Genomic DNA, 20,072 nt, shown 5'->3' on the forward strand with positions numbered 1-20,072 from the left:
ATTCACCATTTCCCTCTGAGGATGCTGGAATTAAGAGAAAGAGTAAAATGATATGTAGATGATCTACAGGCATGCCTAAACAGCAAACAGTGTTTAAAGAYGTTAGCCAAAATTTAAGTCTTATCTTTACCTAGGATGCCTTGACAGAGACATGACAAATTGATRCTTCTCTGGATTTATTTAGTTCTCTGTTTTGACAGGTTATTTGAATGCTTAGAAATGTAGTCTAAGAAAAATGCCAATAATCTCAACCTTTGAGGAAGAAAAGGTTAATGAATCTCCAAGGGAATAGCCAAAATACAAATGCTCYGTGGGTAAGAGCCTGTTAGGAATCMGCTGAGCAGGGGCTGGAGACAATACATCATCCTGGATCTAAGCTTCAAGCTGTCCGCTGATAGCGTGAGATRCTAARCTGACAGATTTGTGGGTTGTTTTGTACTGGGCTTGTTTTTGAGGGCCCATTTCAAAAACTCGTGGTTTGGGATTTGACCGTTTCTGCTTGAGATATCTCAGTTCAGCCTCATCCAAACCAAAGCAATAGTTTTTTGGAGATTTTGTTTGTACCAAGCAGCAGAACCTTCTGGGAGTTTCAGGTATAGGGATGAAAATTCAAATCCTGTTAAAAGTTGAAAGCATTTGTATTAGGTTCAGATCCCACTTCTGTTTTTACTGCTAAAGGGACCTAGCACACTGACAGAACACAGATTTGGGTGTCTGATACAATATTTTAAGAGAGCAACAGACACTGATAAAACTTTGAGGCTGTAGTTAGGGTAGGATGTTTTCTTAGGTCCTCAGATAGACTAGATAGGTTCTCAGATAAAACTAAGCATACAGTGAAGCATGTTCAGAGAAGAACACAGTTACTTCCAGCCTGARGTGACTTTTCTTAAAAATAAAACCAGCCAAATAGGAATACCTTAGGAGGCAGTGTTCAGCACCTGCAAGTACCAGCAGTGCAAAAACACCAAGAGTGGAGGAAAACTCAGCCTGAAGGAAATGACTGGAAAGCATTAGTGGGAAGAGCAGCCTTCTGCTTGTGATGGAGTGGATTTACTTAAGCCGTCAGGTTCTGTTTTGCTCTGGATTGATTTGTGGGATCTCCCTTCCCATAGTCAGCATATTTCACACCGCAGAATCCCTCTGCGGGGAGAGGCGTCTGAGAAYGGGAAATGGGGATGTAACGTGGGTCTTGCTGCGGCAGGCATATGAACAGGATTTGTAGTGAGAGAGAGGTGCTGCCTGCTCGAGGCAGGGTGTAGTGCCATAAGGTGAACAGGACAAAATTTGTTTGGAAAGTGCTGCCTTGCACRTTCCTCCTGGGTCTGATCAGGGACCGCCTTTGAGATTTACTGTGGGCTGAGAAATAGCGGCATAAAAAATAGCCACTTCCAGAACTATCTGCCTGTTCATATCTAAGACTTGTAGCAAATGGAGCTGTTAAAAAAATGAATTAGAACTGGATTAAAAATACCTCATTCTGCACTCCTTTGCCTTGGATTTGTGATAGGAGAGAAAGGGACCATGGGCAGATACTGTTCCCACCAGCAAGGTGGGAATTGTTTTGTATGCCTGGATCCCGAGGAGGCATTGGGATTGAGGGTATTAGCAGGAACTTCTATGAGAGTGTGTTTGTAGTGAATGTCCTTGACTCTTACTCCTGGAATTAAGAAAGGATGATCAGAAGAGTCTGCATCTTGATCTGCTGCCTGCTGCGCTCTAACACTTAACCTAACTCACGTACTGATTACCTTAGCAGGAAGTAGCTGTGGGACTTCAGCAAGGGGGTTTGCAGGAACGAGAGGAAAGAAACGCTGCACTGAATAAAATGCTTTGACCCATATTGTTTCCTAGATCATCCATCTTTAGATGTCGTCTTCATTTTGGGAAACGAGTGAGTGTTGRTTAACACTTAGAAAAGGTGCAAGAGCATCTGTAGAGCTTCACGGCTGGACAGCAATGACCATGCTTCTAACAATTTTTAGCATTTTGAGGAGAGATGAGAAGCGAGCAGTCTGACAGGGCAATCTTTAGATAAATAAAACATGCACGCTGGCAGTCCATTCATCACCAAAGTCCAAATTCTGCTGCATTTGCAGGTCACATTAGTGGTGCTGCTGGTTTTGTGACGTAGATGCCCATCCATTAGAAATTGAAATTGGATTGAAAGAAGCAAGTCATCTGCTGRGGGTGCTGGCAGGGCTGTGCATGGAAGCTTGACGTTCTTATCTTGATCTTATGATTTGCTTTTATTCAATGGAATAAAAATAGYTCAGTTGGCTCAGGCGGCTTACTTAAGTAAGGGAGAACTGTGGCATAATCTGTTGTGGAAGCAGCAGATCCTTTGCATCAAACCTAAGGAGCTTTTTATTCTCTKCTTGCAAGCAGTAAATATGATAGGGATCCGTGTAAAGGTAATGATAAAATGCTTGATGGTACCGTCCAGCAATGAGCTCCTGCTCGTTAAAATAAACGATGATGATTCTTAATGGACTAGAGAATGTTCTGCAGCCCACGTGGTAGAAGTAACGAAGTCTACTGGGGTGAGATCTTGCTGCAGCGTAGCAGTGGCTTCTGTATATACTGGGATTTTAAACTGCGTGCAATGGGGCATTTTGCTAAATGGAATATTATTATAAAGACAGAGCTAATGCTTTATTGGTGAAGATGGGTCTGCTGTGAAAGCTAAGCTGTGTGGAAACCTAAGGTCCTTTAGACTTTTTTCATCTTACCCTTTAAATGAACTGCTTTTAGAGCATTAAATGTGTCATGAGTGAAGGAATAATCATCGCAGGCTTGAACCAGATTTATGCATAGTTCTTAAGTTGTTTTGTCTCTGCTGATTGTAAATTAGTTCTTTCAGTTATGGATCTCTGTGCTTGCTTTTGGTGTCTCTTTATTCAGTTGTCTGCAAAACCTTGTGCCCAATGTAAAGCTCATTTTATCTCGGGAAAATTACTCGTTCTGCCTCCTTCCCCMACTTTGAAGAAGAACCAGAACTTTAAAGAAGCAACGTGAAGCTGAAGCAACTTGTGTGATTTGATTTAATTGAAAAACACTGCCAAGGATGAGCACCCTGGCTGGCAATTAAGGGAATGTGACAGATTTGCCAGTCTGTTACGTAAGTGCTGCTGAACGCGGGGCTTCCTGCTGTCAGTAGTGCAACGAAGACAATGGAGCTGGGCACAGTAGCAAGCTCTGCTCTGAGCAGAAATGTTTGCATTTCCAATTAGAGCTGAACTGTTGTGGCAATTCCCTCTCGGTCTAATTGAGGTTCTTGGACAGCTTCACCCACTAATGATGCTTGGGCTTTGGACGGTGCGTCGTCTTGCTCTTTAGCCTCCCAGTGAGGAAGGAGTTGGATGAGTTTTTCACTGTTAGGACATYGCTTTCCTTTTTGCAGCTCTCTCTTGGACTCTCAAGAAGAATTAACCATGTACAGAATGGGTTAACTCCARTTTTCTGCGATTCCCATACTGCGTCTTTCTGCTGACCGCCTCATTAGGCTGTCCTSCATGCATTTGCCGACTTGACGTGTTTTCAGACGCGTGTGAACGTCTCTCGTTGCAAATGTCACATCTCTGCGCTTAACAAGGTGCATGCCTACATACTGTGTTGTGGCAAATATGCGCGTGTGTTTCACACCTGAGTAAGTTGTTCAGGATTAATAGCACTCTTTACCCTTGCAGCCCCTTCAGGCACATAGTTATTAGAAGTTGATACAATTTAGTGGAGTTGCATAATCTGCGATGTACAAGGCCTGCCTGACTCTAGACAAATTCCCCGGAGTGAGCCTTGGGTAGCTCGAGTCGTCGRGGTCGTTCCTCCCAGCGAGGGTGCTAATCTGCAGCCGTTCCATGTCCATGGGAGATGTAGAAAGTAAGATTTCCGTTGGAGCTGTGCCATGAAAATGGAAGGTAACGCCATCCTCCTAGGGATTATTCTACCTCGGGGTAGCAGGGCCTAAATCTGAGCCCTGTGCTCCAGGTTCCTCATCTTCTGAGTTGGATTCCTTCTAACCAAACAGTTGATTAATCATTCCATTACTTTCATTGCTTTTGCTGCTGATATGCTGGTTTGACTTAGAGCCAAGTGCGTGGAGAGCTGTGACAGTGCATTTATAATGTATTTTTAATATATTTTCWTTATGCTTCATCCAGTCATTTCCTCTAGAACACAAGTTTTCCCCCAGAAACCTGCTCGTGTGTGTTTTGGGTATGCTTTTCATTTTTAAACATTAGGAGGGCTTTATTTTTCCCACCCTGCTCCACAAGCTGACTGTGGTTGCTACTTGGGCAGTCAAAGCCCTGCCCGTCGCAGGAGCTCAGGTGGGATCTAAGCCAAAGCTCCGTACTGCGCAGGAAAGAGGAGCCTGCACCGACGTCTGCACCAGCAAAATTGTTCTGGCGTGCCGCTGGGGCAGGGGAGATGGCGTTTCTCATGATGAGGAAATATTGAGGATGATTTTGTGGGCTGGGAACTTTCAAAAGTGTTACTCTGATGATCCTTCTGTCTCAGTGTGGATGGATTGATTGATTGATTTATTTTCCTCTGGGTGCAGTTTATTTCTCTGGCCGTTGCTTCTCCGCAGCGTTGGGTGAGAGGCTGATCCTGCGGAAGGAGCTTGATGTGCCTCAATGCTACTGAAACCCTGCATGCATCTGGGTTGCTGTAAGAGCAGCATGGGCCCACGCCAAAGCAGCTGGCAAAAGCTGGACCTTAGTTATTTAAAACAAGACAAAAAGAAGCTTCGCTTCACTTGGGTGAAAGAAGAACTCTGCACTGTTGCTGGGAATCAAGCAGTTATAATTAATCTCTTCCTCTTTAGAAACGTGCTCACCAAAAGCGGTGCCCGCTGTGACGGTGACCGCATCCTCCTGCAGAACGCAGCCTGGGGGATGTCACCCGGCAAGTCTGGCGTTTAACTCAAAAAAGCTGCGGCTGAATTATTATTATTATTATTATTATTATTATTATTATTATTATTATTATTATTATTTTCTTTTTTCTTTTAAGGACCCTCCTGTCTTTTGGCTTTTTGAAATCCCAAGCAGGGGACTCCTCCGGTATTCCCACTGAGTTACGACCAGTCAATTGTCTTTTATGTCTAGCGCTATAGAAATAAAGCTGGCAGTGGAGCAAGACCGCAACCAGTAGCTGGCCATCTGCCATAAGAGCCTCCCTCCCTTCCCCCTCCTCACACCCACCCACTCTGGTGGTAGTAGTGGATGCTTATATATTTTTCTTTTTTTTTCTTAAAAGGAGACTCATTTTTAGCCATTTTTGTTATTATTCCCTTTGATTTAGTAATTTCATCTGTATCTTTAAGTGTAGGCAACTGTAAGGGTCTGAGAAGTAAATTCTGAAGACAGATGAGTAAGAAACAGCGTTGTTTTCTATTATTATTATTATTTTTAAACTTTATGAAATGCTGGTTTTCTCCTTATATGGGATTAGTTCACCTGTAAATGTCAGGTCTGGGCTGATGGATTCATAGCCCATGATTATTATTACTATTATTTTTTTTTTGGTTTAATTGGCACTCAAATTGCACAGCACTCAAATGTGCGCTAAATGGCTGGTGAATCAATCCGGTCCTGCAGCTACTGTTTTTCTCTCTCTCTCTCTTTTTTTTTTTTTTAATCCTCTCTGAACGTGAGGATCAGTCCATCCTCCCTCCGGACGCAGGCGTTGCCGCTGCCCTTCGGCGACAGCACACATCCCCGATCCCCTCCTCTGAAAGAGGAAATGGGCGCATGTGTCCTGCCCTTTTTTTTTTTTTTTTTTTTTTTCAGGTGGAAATGTATGAAGCTTGGCTTGACGCTGCAGCTTAGTCCTGTGTAAAATAAGGAAGATAAAATAAATGAGTTGTCTGTTTGTCCTGTGTTGAAACCCAGCCAGTAAACGGAGACGCTGATTTGCTTCTGGGACCGGGATGAACAGCATGACACATGGGCAGGGAGTCTTTGCTGTCTGCAATGTGTTTGAACAGAGCCGGGGCCAGGTCCCTGCTCCTTCTCTCCGTGTCTGTGCAAGGAGGAAAAAGGAGATTTTTAACTCTATGCGTGCATTAGCAATCCTCTGGGCATGGGGAGCGGGGTAGGTGCGAATGGATATAGGGAACTGGTGCAGACAGAAAACGCTTGTGCCGATCAGGATCAACTCGGTTGAAGATCAAGGTCTCTGCTCCTCTCTTTTTGCGATCAGGACGCCCTTTCTTCTCCCTGGCAGTAACTGGAAAAAAAAAAACATTTTGTAAAAACGAACGAATTGCTTTTGCTGGTAGGCAGAGACAGGGGGAAAACAGTTGCTGAAGCTTCTCCCTTCCCCCTCTCCTGTTTAATATAGTTTATTCATCTATAAGTCGTAGTGAGTAGCTTACAGCTACTGTCTTGCCAGACTGCATGAATTATAGATGGCTCTTTTATGAGTTTTCCTGTTGACTACAGCAATTAGTATGCATTGGACATAGTTATCTTTATGGCATCTACTGTAGCATAGGTTTCAGCTCCTCTGACTTTTTAATTGCTTTCTGCTTTAGCAATCGGTCATTTGCCTGTCTTGCTGAAGAACGGAAGGAAAACACAAGCAGCGTCGTAGAAACGTATGGCTCAGAGTAGAGCATCACAGCTGAAATGATCAGGTTCGCCAGAGGAAAAGGGGATAAGTAGAGGATCTCTTGTTCTTTTTTTTTTTTTTTTTTTTTTTTTTTTTTTTTTTTTTTTTTTTTTTTTTTTTTTTTTTTTTTTTTTTTTTTTTTTTTTTTTTTTTTTTTCCTTATCTGTGGGTGTTTTTAATGGCAGAAGGCTCCATGTGTGGTGGGCTCCTGCTCTGCTAAGTGAACTGCTAGGGAGTCTGTGCCTGTTTCACAGCAAAGCCACAGGCATAAACTTCACGATTTCGAGTTACATCTAGCTGAAGGGGATCAGCAGACGTGTGCTGATCTGTTGGCGCCTGCGTACCTGAATTTTTAGACGCTGCCATTGGCACGTGTGGGTGCTGATCTCTGCTCCAGTAGCTGCTTTTGCTCTGTCTTGGCCTGCAGGGTGCTTTCCTGGCTCCCTCGTCCCCTTACTTGCAGTTGTCCCATCTGCCCAAGTGTTTTGTAGAAGATGAAAGCAGAGCATGTCAGGTCTGCCGGGTGGTTGTATTGAGGGCTGGGGTAATCTAATCTAAGTGAAGAGCTTTGAAGGCCACTGTAATTTGACTCATAGCTGTCACAGGTTGTAGCTTATAATAAAAGTTATTTTAATGARTACTGTCTGCTGAGAAAATCAGGGCTTCTGACCTTCAGTACTCCCAAGTGGCCACAGAAACAGTAGTCCTAGATCATGGCTGTGTCTTTCTAGTGGAGTCCGCGGGGTTGGGTTTTAGCACCGGGATTTTAATATACAGTAGTTGAGAATGACTATATCAAAAATGTATTCCCTCCTCTGAATCCCCTTGAAAAGTTCACGTGCTAATTGCTTCCCTGGTTCGTTTAATCATGACACTGAAACCTAAGGCACGTTTCTTGGGGAGAGTTGTGCAAACGGCCCCGCCGCGCCGCTGCGAAGAAGAGGGAGAGCGAGCGGAGGCCGGCGACGCTCCGCGTTCTCGCGGGAGCAGGTCACACGGAGCCGAGCGACTCGTTTCGGCGTCGGAGCTCGGCTGCTGCCCCGCTGGCTAATTTGCAATTGCCTGGGAGCGCTCCGAATTTCGGCAGAGCCGGCACAGGGGAGATGCTTTAAATCCTGCTCGCGTACGAGTTGGCAGCAGATTATTTTAGGAAGGAAAGAATTTGCACAGTCAACTAGGCTACGGATGCGGAAAGCAGCTGCCTCCGTAACCGCTCGGAATGACTCCGTGCTGTGGGCGCTCATTCGTGCTGCAAGGCACCAAGCGAGGTGGATGCCATGCTGTCAGGGCAGGGCTTCAGCCACGTACTTTGAAGCCAGTAGAGGCTTAAAATAAAAAGATGTTGCGCCTGAGGACAGACTGTATCCCCATGTCATAGCGGGAAGATGCATGTGAGCATGCTCTTCTTTTTTTCCTTTCCTTTAAAATGTTTATGAAAAATGGCTTTTGGGAGCCCTCTAGGATGAGGTTGTTGTAACAAATAATAACTGACGTAGAACCAGATCTCCTAATTTTGGTGGCTTGGAAGGATTTTTCCCACCCTCTATTTCCGAACAGATTGAGTACTTCTTGCAACACATGAGATTTTGATCTTCCTGGGCAACGTGCTCTAGGTGACCCTGCTTGAGCAGAGGGGTAGCACTAGGTGATCTCCAGAGGTCCCTTCCCACCTCAGCCRTGCTGTGGTTCTGTGGGGAGAAAGGTCCAAGAAACTTAAGCAGCGGAGGAGAAAGGAGAGAACGTACTGCAGGCTTTGGCCACGTGACTGGCGCGGTTCTCAAATGGGTGTGAAGGAAGATTGTTTGTTAGAACCACATAACTTCTCAGCGGTTGCTTTCTCATTCAGGGGATAATGTAATGTAGCATAAAGGAGTGCTTGTACTGCCAGCGTTTCCAGCCCGGTGGTAAAACAGCGATTCGCTTGTGCTCTTATCCTTTCCGGCTGAGGGATCTTGAAAACCCTCTTACACGGAAGAAACTGGAAGCAGATGTCCCTGGAGTTTTGCACTCAGCTGAAAATGAGGATGGTTGTTTTTCGCTTACCTTCTTTCTTTTGCTTTGGCTCTTTGTGGGCTTTTTCCTTCCTCTTCTCACTTTTTTTTTTCTCTAGCCCCAAACCACTTGCTAGTCTGCTCTCTTCCTTTACCACCCTTTATCAGCACAACTTTGCATCTGTTCCCCATACGTTCAGCTTCACTTTGTCCTCCGCTTAATCCTGTGCCTCTTTACAGGAGGTAGCAAGCACCAGTTCTCTCCTACCCTCCTCTCTGCCCTGCTGGAGAGGGATTTGATGGCAAGGGAGCTTTCCCTGTCATCTCAGCAGCATCTGCAACTCCTGGAAGGCAGGAGACTGACTGGTGGGGGAATCCTTGGATGCTCCTTTATTCAAACCCCTCTGGAGTACACAGATCTCACGTGGCACTTCTGCTTTTTGCTTTTTCTGGATGCTTTAGTTGTGCTGATTCTGTATCAATGTCAATGTGTGAAGACTGCCTGTGAGGCCTTACTGTCTTCACGTCGCACAAGATTTGTCCTCCCTAGTGGTTGCCAAATTTACCAACTGGCTTTTAATTTTGACTTTTCTCCCTAGTGTAGAAGGGGGAGGGTCTTCTGCACCGCTTCATCGCTGTCACTCCAGCTGTCACTTTTACTCCACTCCACCTCACGCTGGAGAATGGTATGAGAAGGCTGAAGGCCAGAAGCATTCRTGATGGGAGTGGCGCGGGGCACTTGTCCGAACACGCCCAGACAGATGTACAGCTAATTTCCGTTCTCTCCACCTCCCAAAAGCCAAAGCTGTCCCATCATTAAAATAAATACCCCAAATGCTAATCTGTAATTTTAAATTCCATTGTGCATTTGTGTTGGGAGGCGGAGGGGATGGAGTGAAATTGCTTACAAAGCTGCCTGGATCTGAAGGCTTGTCCAGAGCTGTATGGGCTGTGGACCACTGTCAGCACTGCCATTTAGGAACACACGTGAAGAGGCATGAATCAAGTACGTGAAGGGGAAGGTGGATCCTCAGAGCAGCCATGACTTGGCAAGCAACACCTAGGGAACCGTTGCTTTCAGCAAAGGCTAATAAACATGCTCTTGAGTGCCTTCTGCAGTCAGCATTTACCTTTCTTTACCGCATGCAGCCGGGGGAATTGGTACGCTCCAGAGAAGAGCGCGCCTGAGTCTGAATCTTGACGGATATGCCGAACATCAGTGTTTTAGCCCAAGACTTCTGTGGTCATGGGATCTGCTTGAAGTGTGACCCAGAGTATTAAAGTCCTCTCCAGTGCTGTCCCTCTGAGTCCACCTTATGGCAAAGCGGTTCCAGGAGGCCAGCGGCTTTGTAACCCGACTTGCACAGAGTAGGGCACTTTGGAGTTTCTGCCTTCAAATAGTTCTTCCCAAATGAAACATCTTTCCACACTGCTAGTGGAATTTGGAAAGCTGTTTAACTCCTCTTCTACCTGAACTAAAGTTGTTCTTGCTTTGCTGTTTGTTCTATCCTTAACTCTCAACTGTCTTTTGAAAGCTTAGTGCAAACGATTTTCCATTTCCAGAAGGATCTCGCTGCAGTCAGGCTGCCTCTGGAGGAACGCTGATCTCATTTGGGTGGAACAAGCTAGTCATTGCAGAATAACCCTGTGCAAGAACTTCTCCAGTTTTATGCAGCAAGGATTATTTGTTTAAGGATTAACATGTATGTTGGGGATTCAGTTTTATTTGACCCTTGCAACAGAACAAAGTACAGTCAACTTTCTGGCTGTACCTGGCTCTTTGAATTGTACTTTGAGGGTGCTGTTGCCAAGGCCAGCATGGGTGCAGTGAAGTGCTGCATCTGAGATGACATGAATACAGCCGTGCTGCCTCCTGACCGGGTCTGCTGCTGAAACAATTCGACCGTTTTTTAGGCAGCAATGGAGCCAGAGCTAATCTGAACCTGCTGCATCTAAGCTCTTTGGGTGCAAACTAGCCTGGGCCTCTCTGCATCATGTTTGTTTATCATGTTACTGTATGTTCTGGAGCCTGATGCAAAATGTTTGATACAGTTCTGAGTGAAACTAGCATGGATCTGGGAGGCTTTATTAGCTTAGGCATTTGACTGGCTCTTCTCAGATATCTGCTGTGTTCCCCCGTCTCATATATTTCTGCTCCATGGAATTATTAGAGAATAGGTTGTATCCTAAAATAAATATTTCATAATAATCAATAACTCAAACACTTAAATGTGGTCTTGTTAGCAGAAGTACTTGAACTTGAGTGGAATTGGTTGGGTTGGTACCTGGTCTATGTTGATACAGGGTTGTGAGCTAGTCTGGAGTTAGCGTAACCTGCAAATACTTACATGTGGTTTATCTGACAGTATGTGAATCTAGTAAAAGAAAAAAGACTACTTATTTTTATTTTCTTCTTCCTATTCCTAGTAACGGCTTCTACAACTGAAGATGTCTAATAATGGAGTTGAAACAGAAGACAGACCGCCTGCTCCTCCGATGAGAAATACCAGCACTATGATTGGATCAGGGAGCAAAGATGCTGGGACTTTAAACCATGGCTCAAAACCTTTGCCTCCCAACCCGGAAGAAAAGAAAAAGAGAGACCGATTTTACCGATCTATTTTACCAGGCGATAAAAGTACAGTATTTTGACTGTTCTTATAAACCTTCTTGCTGTGTGTTGCTCAGAACGACCTTAGTTAAAAACCTGGCATTTAATCATGGTTCAGTTTTTAGAAGATGGCTCACTTTTTTTTCATATGCAACTGTCTTAATCATTTTGGGGAATGAGAGCTGTTGGCTGTAGTTCTGTTTTCCTAATAATTAGTCCTGCCACAATTACCTTCTTCTTTATATATATATATATATATGTGTGTGTATGTATATATATGTGTGTATACACACACACACGTGTGTGTGTGTGTGGAGATATATATATATATATATATATATATATATATATGTGTGTGTGTGTGTGTGTATATTTAACCACATCCCTGAAACTAGGGAGTAGCTATTCCCTCTCCCACCCTGATTTATCCTTAATGATCTTGGAAAGTCATTTAAATGTTTAACCTAATTGGCTTGTAGTAGGTATAATGGTGGCCATGGGCAATTCCATCAAAGGGGAGAGAGGAGATTTTTTCTTTTTTTTGGTTCTGAGCAGCAGAAAATTTTGGGTCAAGTATGTCTAACAATTCCTGCCAGGTCTGTCATATGATACTACACGCTCTGTTATGAAAAGCTTACAGTCAAASATGTAATTTCTCATCTTACTCTGTTTTAGAGTTTGGTTCAGACATTGTCTACTTACTGCTAAGAATAATCTTTCACTGTAAATTCTTGCATGTTTCCTGGGAACCAAAGGAATTTTCTTCTATATAGGGACTATAACAGATAGAAATGGGGATAAGAACTGTAAACTGTCTGTGCAATCCTAATTTTTAGGATCAGGATATTTTTAAAAATATATCTATCATGTGAATCATTTGAAGTGATGCAAGGAAAAAAAAAACAATCTCTAACCTGAGGTTTCTTTTTATATCTGACCTATTTTTGGAGTTCCTCTTTCTAATGCATCAGCTTTCTGGACACTGGATAACTGAAGTGAAGTCTAGTTATCTTCCATTTCATGACCTTCATGAGGGGAGCTATCTCTTTAATTCTTTTTTTTATTATTATTAACAAGAAGACTAATTGGAGTGATAATTCCACTGATTTAAGTAATTAAGAGAGGCAGGGTTCTGGGGGAACTTTCTTTACTATATAGTGAATATTACAGCGTTCATTATTAAACATCTAATACCTTTTGCAACTTTGAGTTGTTTTCAAACACAAATTTTGACCTGCAATGCAGAATCCATAAACTCTATGTTAAAAGTTCGTAGGACCTGGGTTAGAACTTGCTGGTTTGAGTATTAATCCTAAAGAGTTGTAGAATTTTTTGATTGGTTTATTTAAAGGAGTATGCTTCTTAAATCTTCAGTGTCAACAGTTGCGGAAAGCAAATCAATTGCCTGAAATTTAGAAGAGATTAAAAGAAACATAGCCTGAAATGCTAGCTTGAGCTGTATCTTCAAGGAGAGTTGCAAAAATGAACAGCTCATGTAAGACCAATAGACAGGCTGCCACTGATTTTAAGATGCCTGTGTTCACTGAAGATAGGCCAACACGGCAGATGCTTCGAGACATGAGAGACTTGTTTAGCCAAGCCCAGCAGAGCCTTCTGTTGCAGTACACCTGCCCAAGCTGGAAGGGTTGCTCCTGTCCTCTAACTCCTGTTGAGCAAAAAAATGCCTTAAATACTGTCACCTTCACTTTGGATTGGCTGTTTTTCACCTAATGAAAACTTCTTCTAATCTTAGGATAACAACTAAATTCCCAGTGCCTGCAGCTGCTTAGCTGTTGTTAGTAAACTTCCCAGGTGTTCAGACAGCGTCTTTTTCTTTTGTACCTCAAGCGCTTTGGATGTTGTTTGTTGGTTTGACAAGGAGAGTTTCTTCCATTCGATCAGAGCGGACTAATTTAGGGAAATCCATGACCTATGGATTGGTCACAGTAAGATCACTGTATGCTTGTCTCATATTCTTGCTCTGTTCATCCACTGGGACGAACAGAGATGTATTCATGAGATGTGTGCATGGGATGTGGGCTAGATGAGTGCTTGCTCTAACCTGAAGAAGCCAGTGTTTGGCACTTAACCTCTGTGTTGGACTTGCAAAAGGACTGCAAAAATCCAAAATATTCAAGAKCTAACTTAGCCACTGAATGTGGACTTGGGCTTCTAAACTGTAGCCTGATAGCTGCTGAAGTGATGCTGTCAATCCCTTTGGAGAAGTGGCAGCTCTTCACTCCGGGCAGTTGTGCAGGGAATACTGCTGGAGGTCAGAGTTGATGACAGTTATTTTTTAGTCCTGCATAGTACCACAAAAGCATCGAAGTGCTGCTGTGAGCAAGGCTTTGGTTTCGGTGACTATAGGACCCTTCTCTACTCCTAGGGAGAGATGGGACCTACCTGGCAAAATAGGGCAAGACCATCTTTGCCAGCAGGTTTTCTAACCTAGGAGGGCTTTAAACTATATTCATCTGAAGATAGACACCAAAGCCTGCAGATACTTGGGAGAGTAGKAAATCGGAGGTAGGACAGATGGGACAGTGCAGCAGAGAAGGCTCTGCTATTTGCCTTAGGAGAGCGGGCTGACTGGGTGCCCATCTGAATTGCCTGCGTACAAGTGYGCGTGTTGTGGGAGATAGAGGAGGAACTGGAAACCCACATGGAACTGGTGAGCTGCAGTTCTAATGGGATCGTGGAGATGTGCTGGGATAGCTCTCACGACTGAGCAAGACTCTGTGAAGGATAGGTGGGGAAGGTTGTGCAGGGGTTGTGCTTTATGCAAAGAAACAGCTCAYGTATGTGGAGTTCTGCTGTGAAGCAGGTGAGACCTGTTGGGAGCTTAAGGGTCGAGACTGGGGAGGAGGCCAAAAAGGGGGAGACATGCTGGGGGTGTCCACTACAGGTCACGAATGGGAGGTTCTCAGTGGAGACTCAAGAATGTGATCTCATGACTCACGATCACAGGCCCTGATCCTCATGGGGCACTTGAACATCTGCTGGAGGGCAATGCTGCAGGGTGCAGATGATCCCGGAGATTCTTGGAGTGTGCTGAGAACAACTTTTTTGACACGTGCTGGACGAGCTGCCTAAGGGAGATGCATTTATTAATCTGAATTTGAATTTTATGCGTGAATATGGAAGCACTGGTAGGTAAGCCTGGAGCTGTTTATGGTTTAGGTCCAACTGATGATACTTTAGAACGTGGTTTTTTTTGTGCCCCAACTGTGCACGAGCAGAGCTGTGGTGYGAAGTACACGTGGGTCTAAACGCTGGCCCTGCTACATGCAGGGTGCACGCACTTCTGTTTATCTATGTCCCCCTGCTAGACTTCTTTCTCCTGCTCCATGGGCTAAACTAGGCTGTGAGTTGGTATCCTGGTTTCATCTATCTCAGGCTAAACCCCAAATCTGGTATTTAAATGCCTATTGGCCTGATACGAGGTGGATTGAAACCATGGGAGCTCTGCATCTGTGTGTTGCTTTCAAAACGAGTTGCAGGCACTCAGATTTTTGTGGTTGTAGCCTAATGGGTGTCCTCTTCGGGGACAGGAATCAGGCTTTAGCTTGCAGCATGCCRCACTTAGCTCCTCTGAGCTTGGCCGACTGCTGGTGGAAAAAACCTTTCTCATCTCAGAAGCTTTAGGGTGGGCTTTCTGGCTCACTTTGCTGTTGGAAATTGTGCCTTACGTTGCCAGAGCATCGTGAGGAAGCCTCCTGAGAAGCTATTGTAGCAATGAGTCAAACCTGTTACCTTTTGAATGTGAAAGTGGTAAGATATTTGTGGGAATAATGCACTGGGTGGTAGGGAGGCCTTCTTAAACAGGTATTTGATTTGTATTTATTTATCTTTTATTTAAGATTCTTTAGGATTTTTTGACTCATTGCAAGGCTAATATGASTGTAGAGAGGGATTAAGTGTTAAGTCAGGTTGGGAGTGCCTGTCTCTCTAATTCTTTTTAGCTCATGCGTCCTACTATAACAAATACTTACTACAAAAAGCAATTATATTATTAATGTTTTAATATGTTTAGGCTTTTAGATCTGTCAGATTTTGGATCAAAAGCTTCTGAACTTCATTGTCTTGTGAAAAACCTGAAGGAATACTTTTGAATTTATATGCTGACTTTRTGGGGATTCAGATGATGGTGTGTATTCAGCTGGGTGCTATAAAACCCTGAGTGTGGCAGTCAGGTTTAAAAAAATACACAGAGTAATTAAGGTTTCRCCCGCTGCAGCATTATAGCTAAGGCAGAGTGATTTTTAGCGCAAAGCTGTAGTAGCTCTCCCAAGGGGAATAAGGAGAAATGCAGAGGGTTAAAGAGTGGTGGGATATGATTGTAGAACATTATAAGGTAATGAGGAGAGTGTTAACTGCTTTAGGGTATGACAACAGCATAATTCGTAAGTGCAGAAAATCTGTTCCTTTTTCTGAAGTATAGTGTAGGCTAGTGCTTAAACTCTACCTGCATGTCAAATATGGACAGACACCTGGATTGCTAACGTGGCAAGAGGCCATTACCTTGCTTAATCCTTCCAGAACAGTTTTTAGTGCTTTGTGTAACTGAGACTCGCTCAGGCCGCAGTCTTCTGGTTTGAATGAGTTTGGAGTCAGAAGTCAGTTCAGTTTGCTGGCTGAATGGATGCTGGAACGGTTGATCGCAGAGAAGGTTGCTAGGACTTGGGGTGTGCACCAGGATGCTCAGGAAGTCTGAATGTAGAAACCGAAAGGTGTTTTGACTTCTCAATAGCAAGTTAGTGCTCATTACCATTTTAGAACTCTTTTTGGGAGTACATCTGAGTCAACTGAGGGATGTTGCAGTTGTCGGGACACCACGAAAGCATGCATCGTCCATGCACCGCTCTTGCATGGTGCCTACTTCTGCACTGGAGCTGACACCTTGCTCTTTGGCTTGGAGCATGCGACTGATGCTGTAGACATGACTATACAGTTTGGTTCTTCTGAGAGATCTTTCAGCTTCTCTTTTCCTCTTGCTTTTCATTCCCTTTTAGGGCTTGCAGCTTTTGCTGTGTACCTGCTAGATACAGCTGCTTATTCCTCCTTTGGCTGGCCTCACTGTTGCAGATGCTCAGTGTCTGCTAACCAGCAGGTGCTTCTGGTTCCTTCTGGCTTCCCCCACGGTGATGGCTCCTCTAGTATTTCAGTTTTCTCTCCTCCTTACTTTGGCAACTCAGTCGCTCCTCTGTGATTATTTTTCCCCATTCCCTTTGAAAGAGGGAATCGAAAACTGTATGATCTTCCTCCATGTCCCAAACTGGGCATCTGAGTCTTCTCTTTCTCCAGAAATAGAGAGCAGTGCCAGAGCTGTCACTGGAGAAAACAGAATTTGGCCCTCTGAGGGAAACCCTCAGCATCTTCACACACATGACCAGGAGAAGTGTCTTAAATAATTGCATTATTGAGCGTTAGCTGTGCAGGTTTCTGAAATACCTGTTTTTTGGCATTCATGTTGCCAAAAGTGCACTGGGAAATGTCAACTACAAAACAACTTTTATTTGGACTTAGATACAAAAGATGGCAGCTGGGAAACACAAGTGATTTAGTCATCTTCTCCTCACTGTTTATTTTATAACTGCAAACAGCAGCAAGTATGAGTAGAATGCAGTTCTTCCTAAAAATGATCTCAAATTCTTGAGTATAATACGTATTAAAAGGAAGGTGGAGTCTTTAATGTGTGCTGAATGATAATCATGAAATTTTAAGGGTGTATCTGTTTTGATTTTTTTTTCCTTTCCTGTTTTGTCCTGACTTCTGCTYCTCACCTGCCAGATTCTGCACTCTTTTTGCTGAATGTTCAAAGCTCATTATTAAAACCATGCTTAGGTCATTCCTTGAGCAGGAGATTGCATAAATGGGATGTAACCCATTTATAACCCTTGCTTGTATGAGGTTGTATCTCGTACAGAAGCACACATTTTATTTGTTTTTCTTTACAAACTCTGTTTTGATGGCGTAGGGTGGAGGAAGTTAATTTATAAACAGTATTTGTAGTTAATTTTGCCCCCTCTATCGTGAGAGGTGAGTGGACATTAACAGCATGTATTTTTTAAGATCTTTTCATATATTGCTTAAAAACAAATAAAACACGTGTCCAAAACTCCATGGCTCCACTTACTTCCACAGTAGTGCTTTTGACTCAGACCCACATATGTTTGAGTGGGTATTTTAGGTGGATAGCGCCTGTGCTATTGAGTCTAGCTCTGTCAGTTGGTACTTAGCTTACCTAAAATGTCAGTTTGTTTTGTCTTGTCTTATATTTGTGCTCTAGGACTCTGATTTTTTTTGTTGTTCATTGACTCAAATGAGGTGAATATTGGTTTTTAACTTGCTGTACATCTGACTCAGATTGTAATCCTGTGACTGGCAAAAGTGGGATATGGTTGGGTAGGTAAATTGCAGGCTGTCACAGAGATCTTAATTTTTTCTTTTTCTTTCTTTTTTTTTTTTATTTTCTTTTTTTTTGTCTCTCTTCTAGCCAATAAAAAGAAAGAGAAAGAGCGGCCAGAGATCTCCCTCCCTTCAGACTTTGAGCACACGATTCATGTGGGGTTTGATGCAGTCACAGGAGAGTTCACTGTAAGTGATTTGGAGGAAAAGAGAATCATGTGGTTTTGCTTATCGTTGGGAGGAGCCAGGGCTTATTAATCTTTCATACAACAATGCCAGAAAGACTATTACCATCAGCTAGTTTGATCTCCTCTGAAACACATCTGTAGAGACCTACCCACTAATTTCTGCTGAGAGACTGTTTGTCAAACTTGGCACATCCCAGGAGCTTAGGCTGCCAGCAAACTTCCCCTTTCCTGTTTTTTGGCTGACATRGACAAAAACATGGTCTATCTCCGTCCCTTCTCCTCCTTTCCACTTGCTTTCTAGCGTTGGATTGGAGTTACAGCGTAGTCTGTATCCTCCCAGTGGAGCTCTGAGAGCTTCGCTTTGGGAGACAGTCAGCTGTGCATACCTGTTCATGCCAGAATGTATGTGCGCTCTCCTTAGGCTAAATGGCAGGTAATTCTATGCTTTTTTTTTTTCTTAATTGACATGCAGATTATTAGGGAGGCAGCATTACATTTCATCATATTTTTCTTCTTAATTTGATCCTAAGATAGGGTTTAACAGCGGTAAAAGTTGTTTGAGCAAGCTATTTATAGCTGTCTTTAATATACTTCTTTTTCAGAGACTTTGGTTTGCTAGCCTGAATCATGTGTGCAGTTATGTTTTGCATATCTTACCTTTAGACTTGCCCAAGTTAACCTGGATGTACTAGTTGGGCATTACCTTTGAGTGGTGCATTCATCATCCCTTTTGAACAGGGAAGGTGACTTCGTGATCCCAGTGACCTGCTGCTTCATCTGCACCAGCTGTTTATCTTGCTTGTGAAGAAAGTCACAAGTGAAATCATCCCCCAGATGTATTTTGGTAGAAATGATGTGCCTGCAGTGAAATTCTGACCTCTGTATTTGAAGTTAACATCGTTGATCTCCCAGCTCTCGTTGCAGCAGGCCCCAAACCACTATTACCAAAATACTCAAAATACTCTAGTGCTACAAGATTCGAATGAATGTTGCACAGCCACTGTACTAGGTGCTGTATAGGATGTTGCTTCTCTAGTCACTTYTGGATATATGTAAATATGTGTGTATTTGTGCGCAAAGACTTCTTTGCTTGAGACTCTTCCTGAACTACAACATTGGGTCTGCTCCTTTCTCTTTAGTTTAGGTATTCAAGGGATCCGGAGCCTGCACAGAGCTGTGTGATCACAGTTGCATTTGTTTATCCATATATGGCATATGTGTGACTTCTAACAGAGACAGAGGTTGAGAAGGTGTTGGCCCACCGCCTTTCTTTCCCCTCTTCTCTCTTCTTTTCTCCCCATTTCCTTCACAGYGCTAAAAGTAACCCCAGAAACAGTGTGGCAGGGCTAACGTGGCAGGTATGTGTGCCGTGAACCACATTAGGCCGACCGTGGGCTAACACTGTACGTCCTCGACAGGGAATGCCGGAGCAATGGGCCCGTTTGCTGCAGACGTCCAACATCACCAAGTCAGAGCAGAAGAAGAACCCCCAGGCAGTGCTGGATGTGTTGGAGTTCTACAACTCCAAGAAGATCTCCAACAGCCAAAAGTACATGAGCTTCACAGGTATGTGGTGATCACCTCRTGCATCTACTTCGTCCAGCTTTTCATTAGGGTCATTGCATATGTCATAAGAGTCATGTGCATATTTTGTTTAATCAACAAGTAGATTCATCTTCTCAAAAAAAAAATGAGTGAGATTCCCTGGCTGCTCAGTGTCCCTTTTCCTTTAAGATGCTCTTCCATTAATCCTGATGCCCAGCAGAGCTGTGAAGGAGGATATCGGTCAACTAGCTAAATACCAAAATACATTTTTTGAAGCTTGCACCCAGTATCTGGAAAGCAGATTCCGGAGTCCTAGTGTTGTGTCCCGGTCATGAAAATCTCTGGAGAGAAAAGGCATCTAGATTTTGCACCAGCTTCAGTTTTTGTCTGGGTGTGGATGTTGCTTCATGARTGCTTTGGGAGAGGTTTCTCTGCTCCCCATGTGCTGTGATTGAAGAATACTGCTCAGCTGCTAGATACTTGATAGCTGCTGGCTGGATTCCCCTATAAATCAAAGCTGCAGAGGTCTGGGGTCTTCTGTCTGTATGGATTATCTGCCTGTTGGAGAATTCSTGCAGTCACCACTCCTTTACCTTGTCAAATCTAACTCTTCCTTGCTCAAACTCTTTTCCCCTACTCTGACTCTTCGAAGGGGATGGAGGTGTATCACCAGAGCTGGTGTTACTCAGGAAGTCTACAGGGATAAAAATG

The 20,072-nt window shown here is 43.7% G+C and overlaps 1 protein-coding gene across 2 annotated transcripts in view; it reads left to right on the forward strand.

Annotated features, from left to right (window-relative positions):
* PAK1 (p21 (RAC1) activated kinase 1) overlaps positions 1-20,072 on the forward strand; it is a 70,201-nt gene that overhangs the window by 26,517 nt on the left and 23,612 nt on the right. For both annotated transcript variants that reach the window (XM_085300536.1, XM_085300537.1), the window contains exons 2-4: positions 11,037-11,247; positions 17,717-17,817; positions 19,235-19,382. In XM_085300536.1, the coding sequence (XP_085156662.1) occupies positions 11,058-11,247; positions 17,717-17,817; positions 19,235-19,382 (439 nt within the window). In that variant the 5' untranslated portion in view covers positions 11,037-11,057. The remainder of the gene's footprint in view (positions 1-11,036; positions 11,248-17,716; positions 17,818-19,234; positions 19,383-20,072) is intronic.

This window comes from Rhea americana, unplaced genomic scaffold (genome assembly GCF_003343005.1).
Source record: "Rhea americana isolate MKP2758 unplaced genomic scaffold, rheAme1 scaffold_165, whole genome shotgun sequence".
In the NCBI taxonomy this organism is placed as follows: Eukaryota; Metazoa; Chordata; class Aves; order Rheiformes; family Rheidae; genus Rhea; species Rhea americana.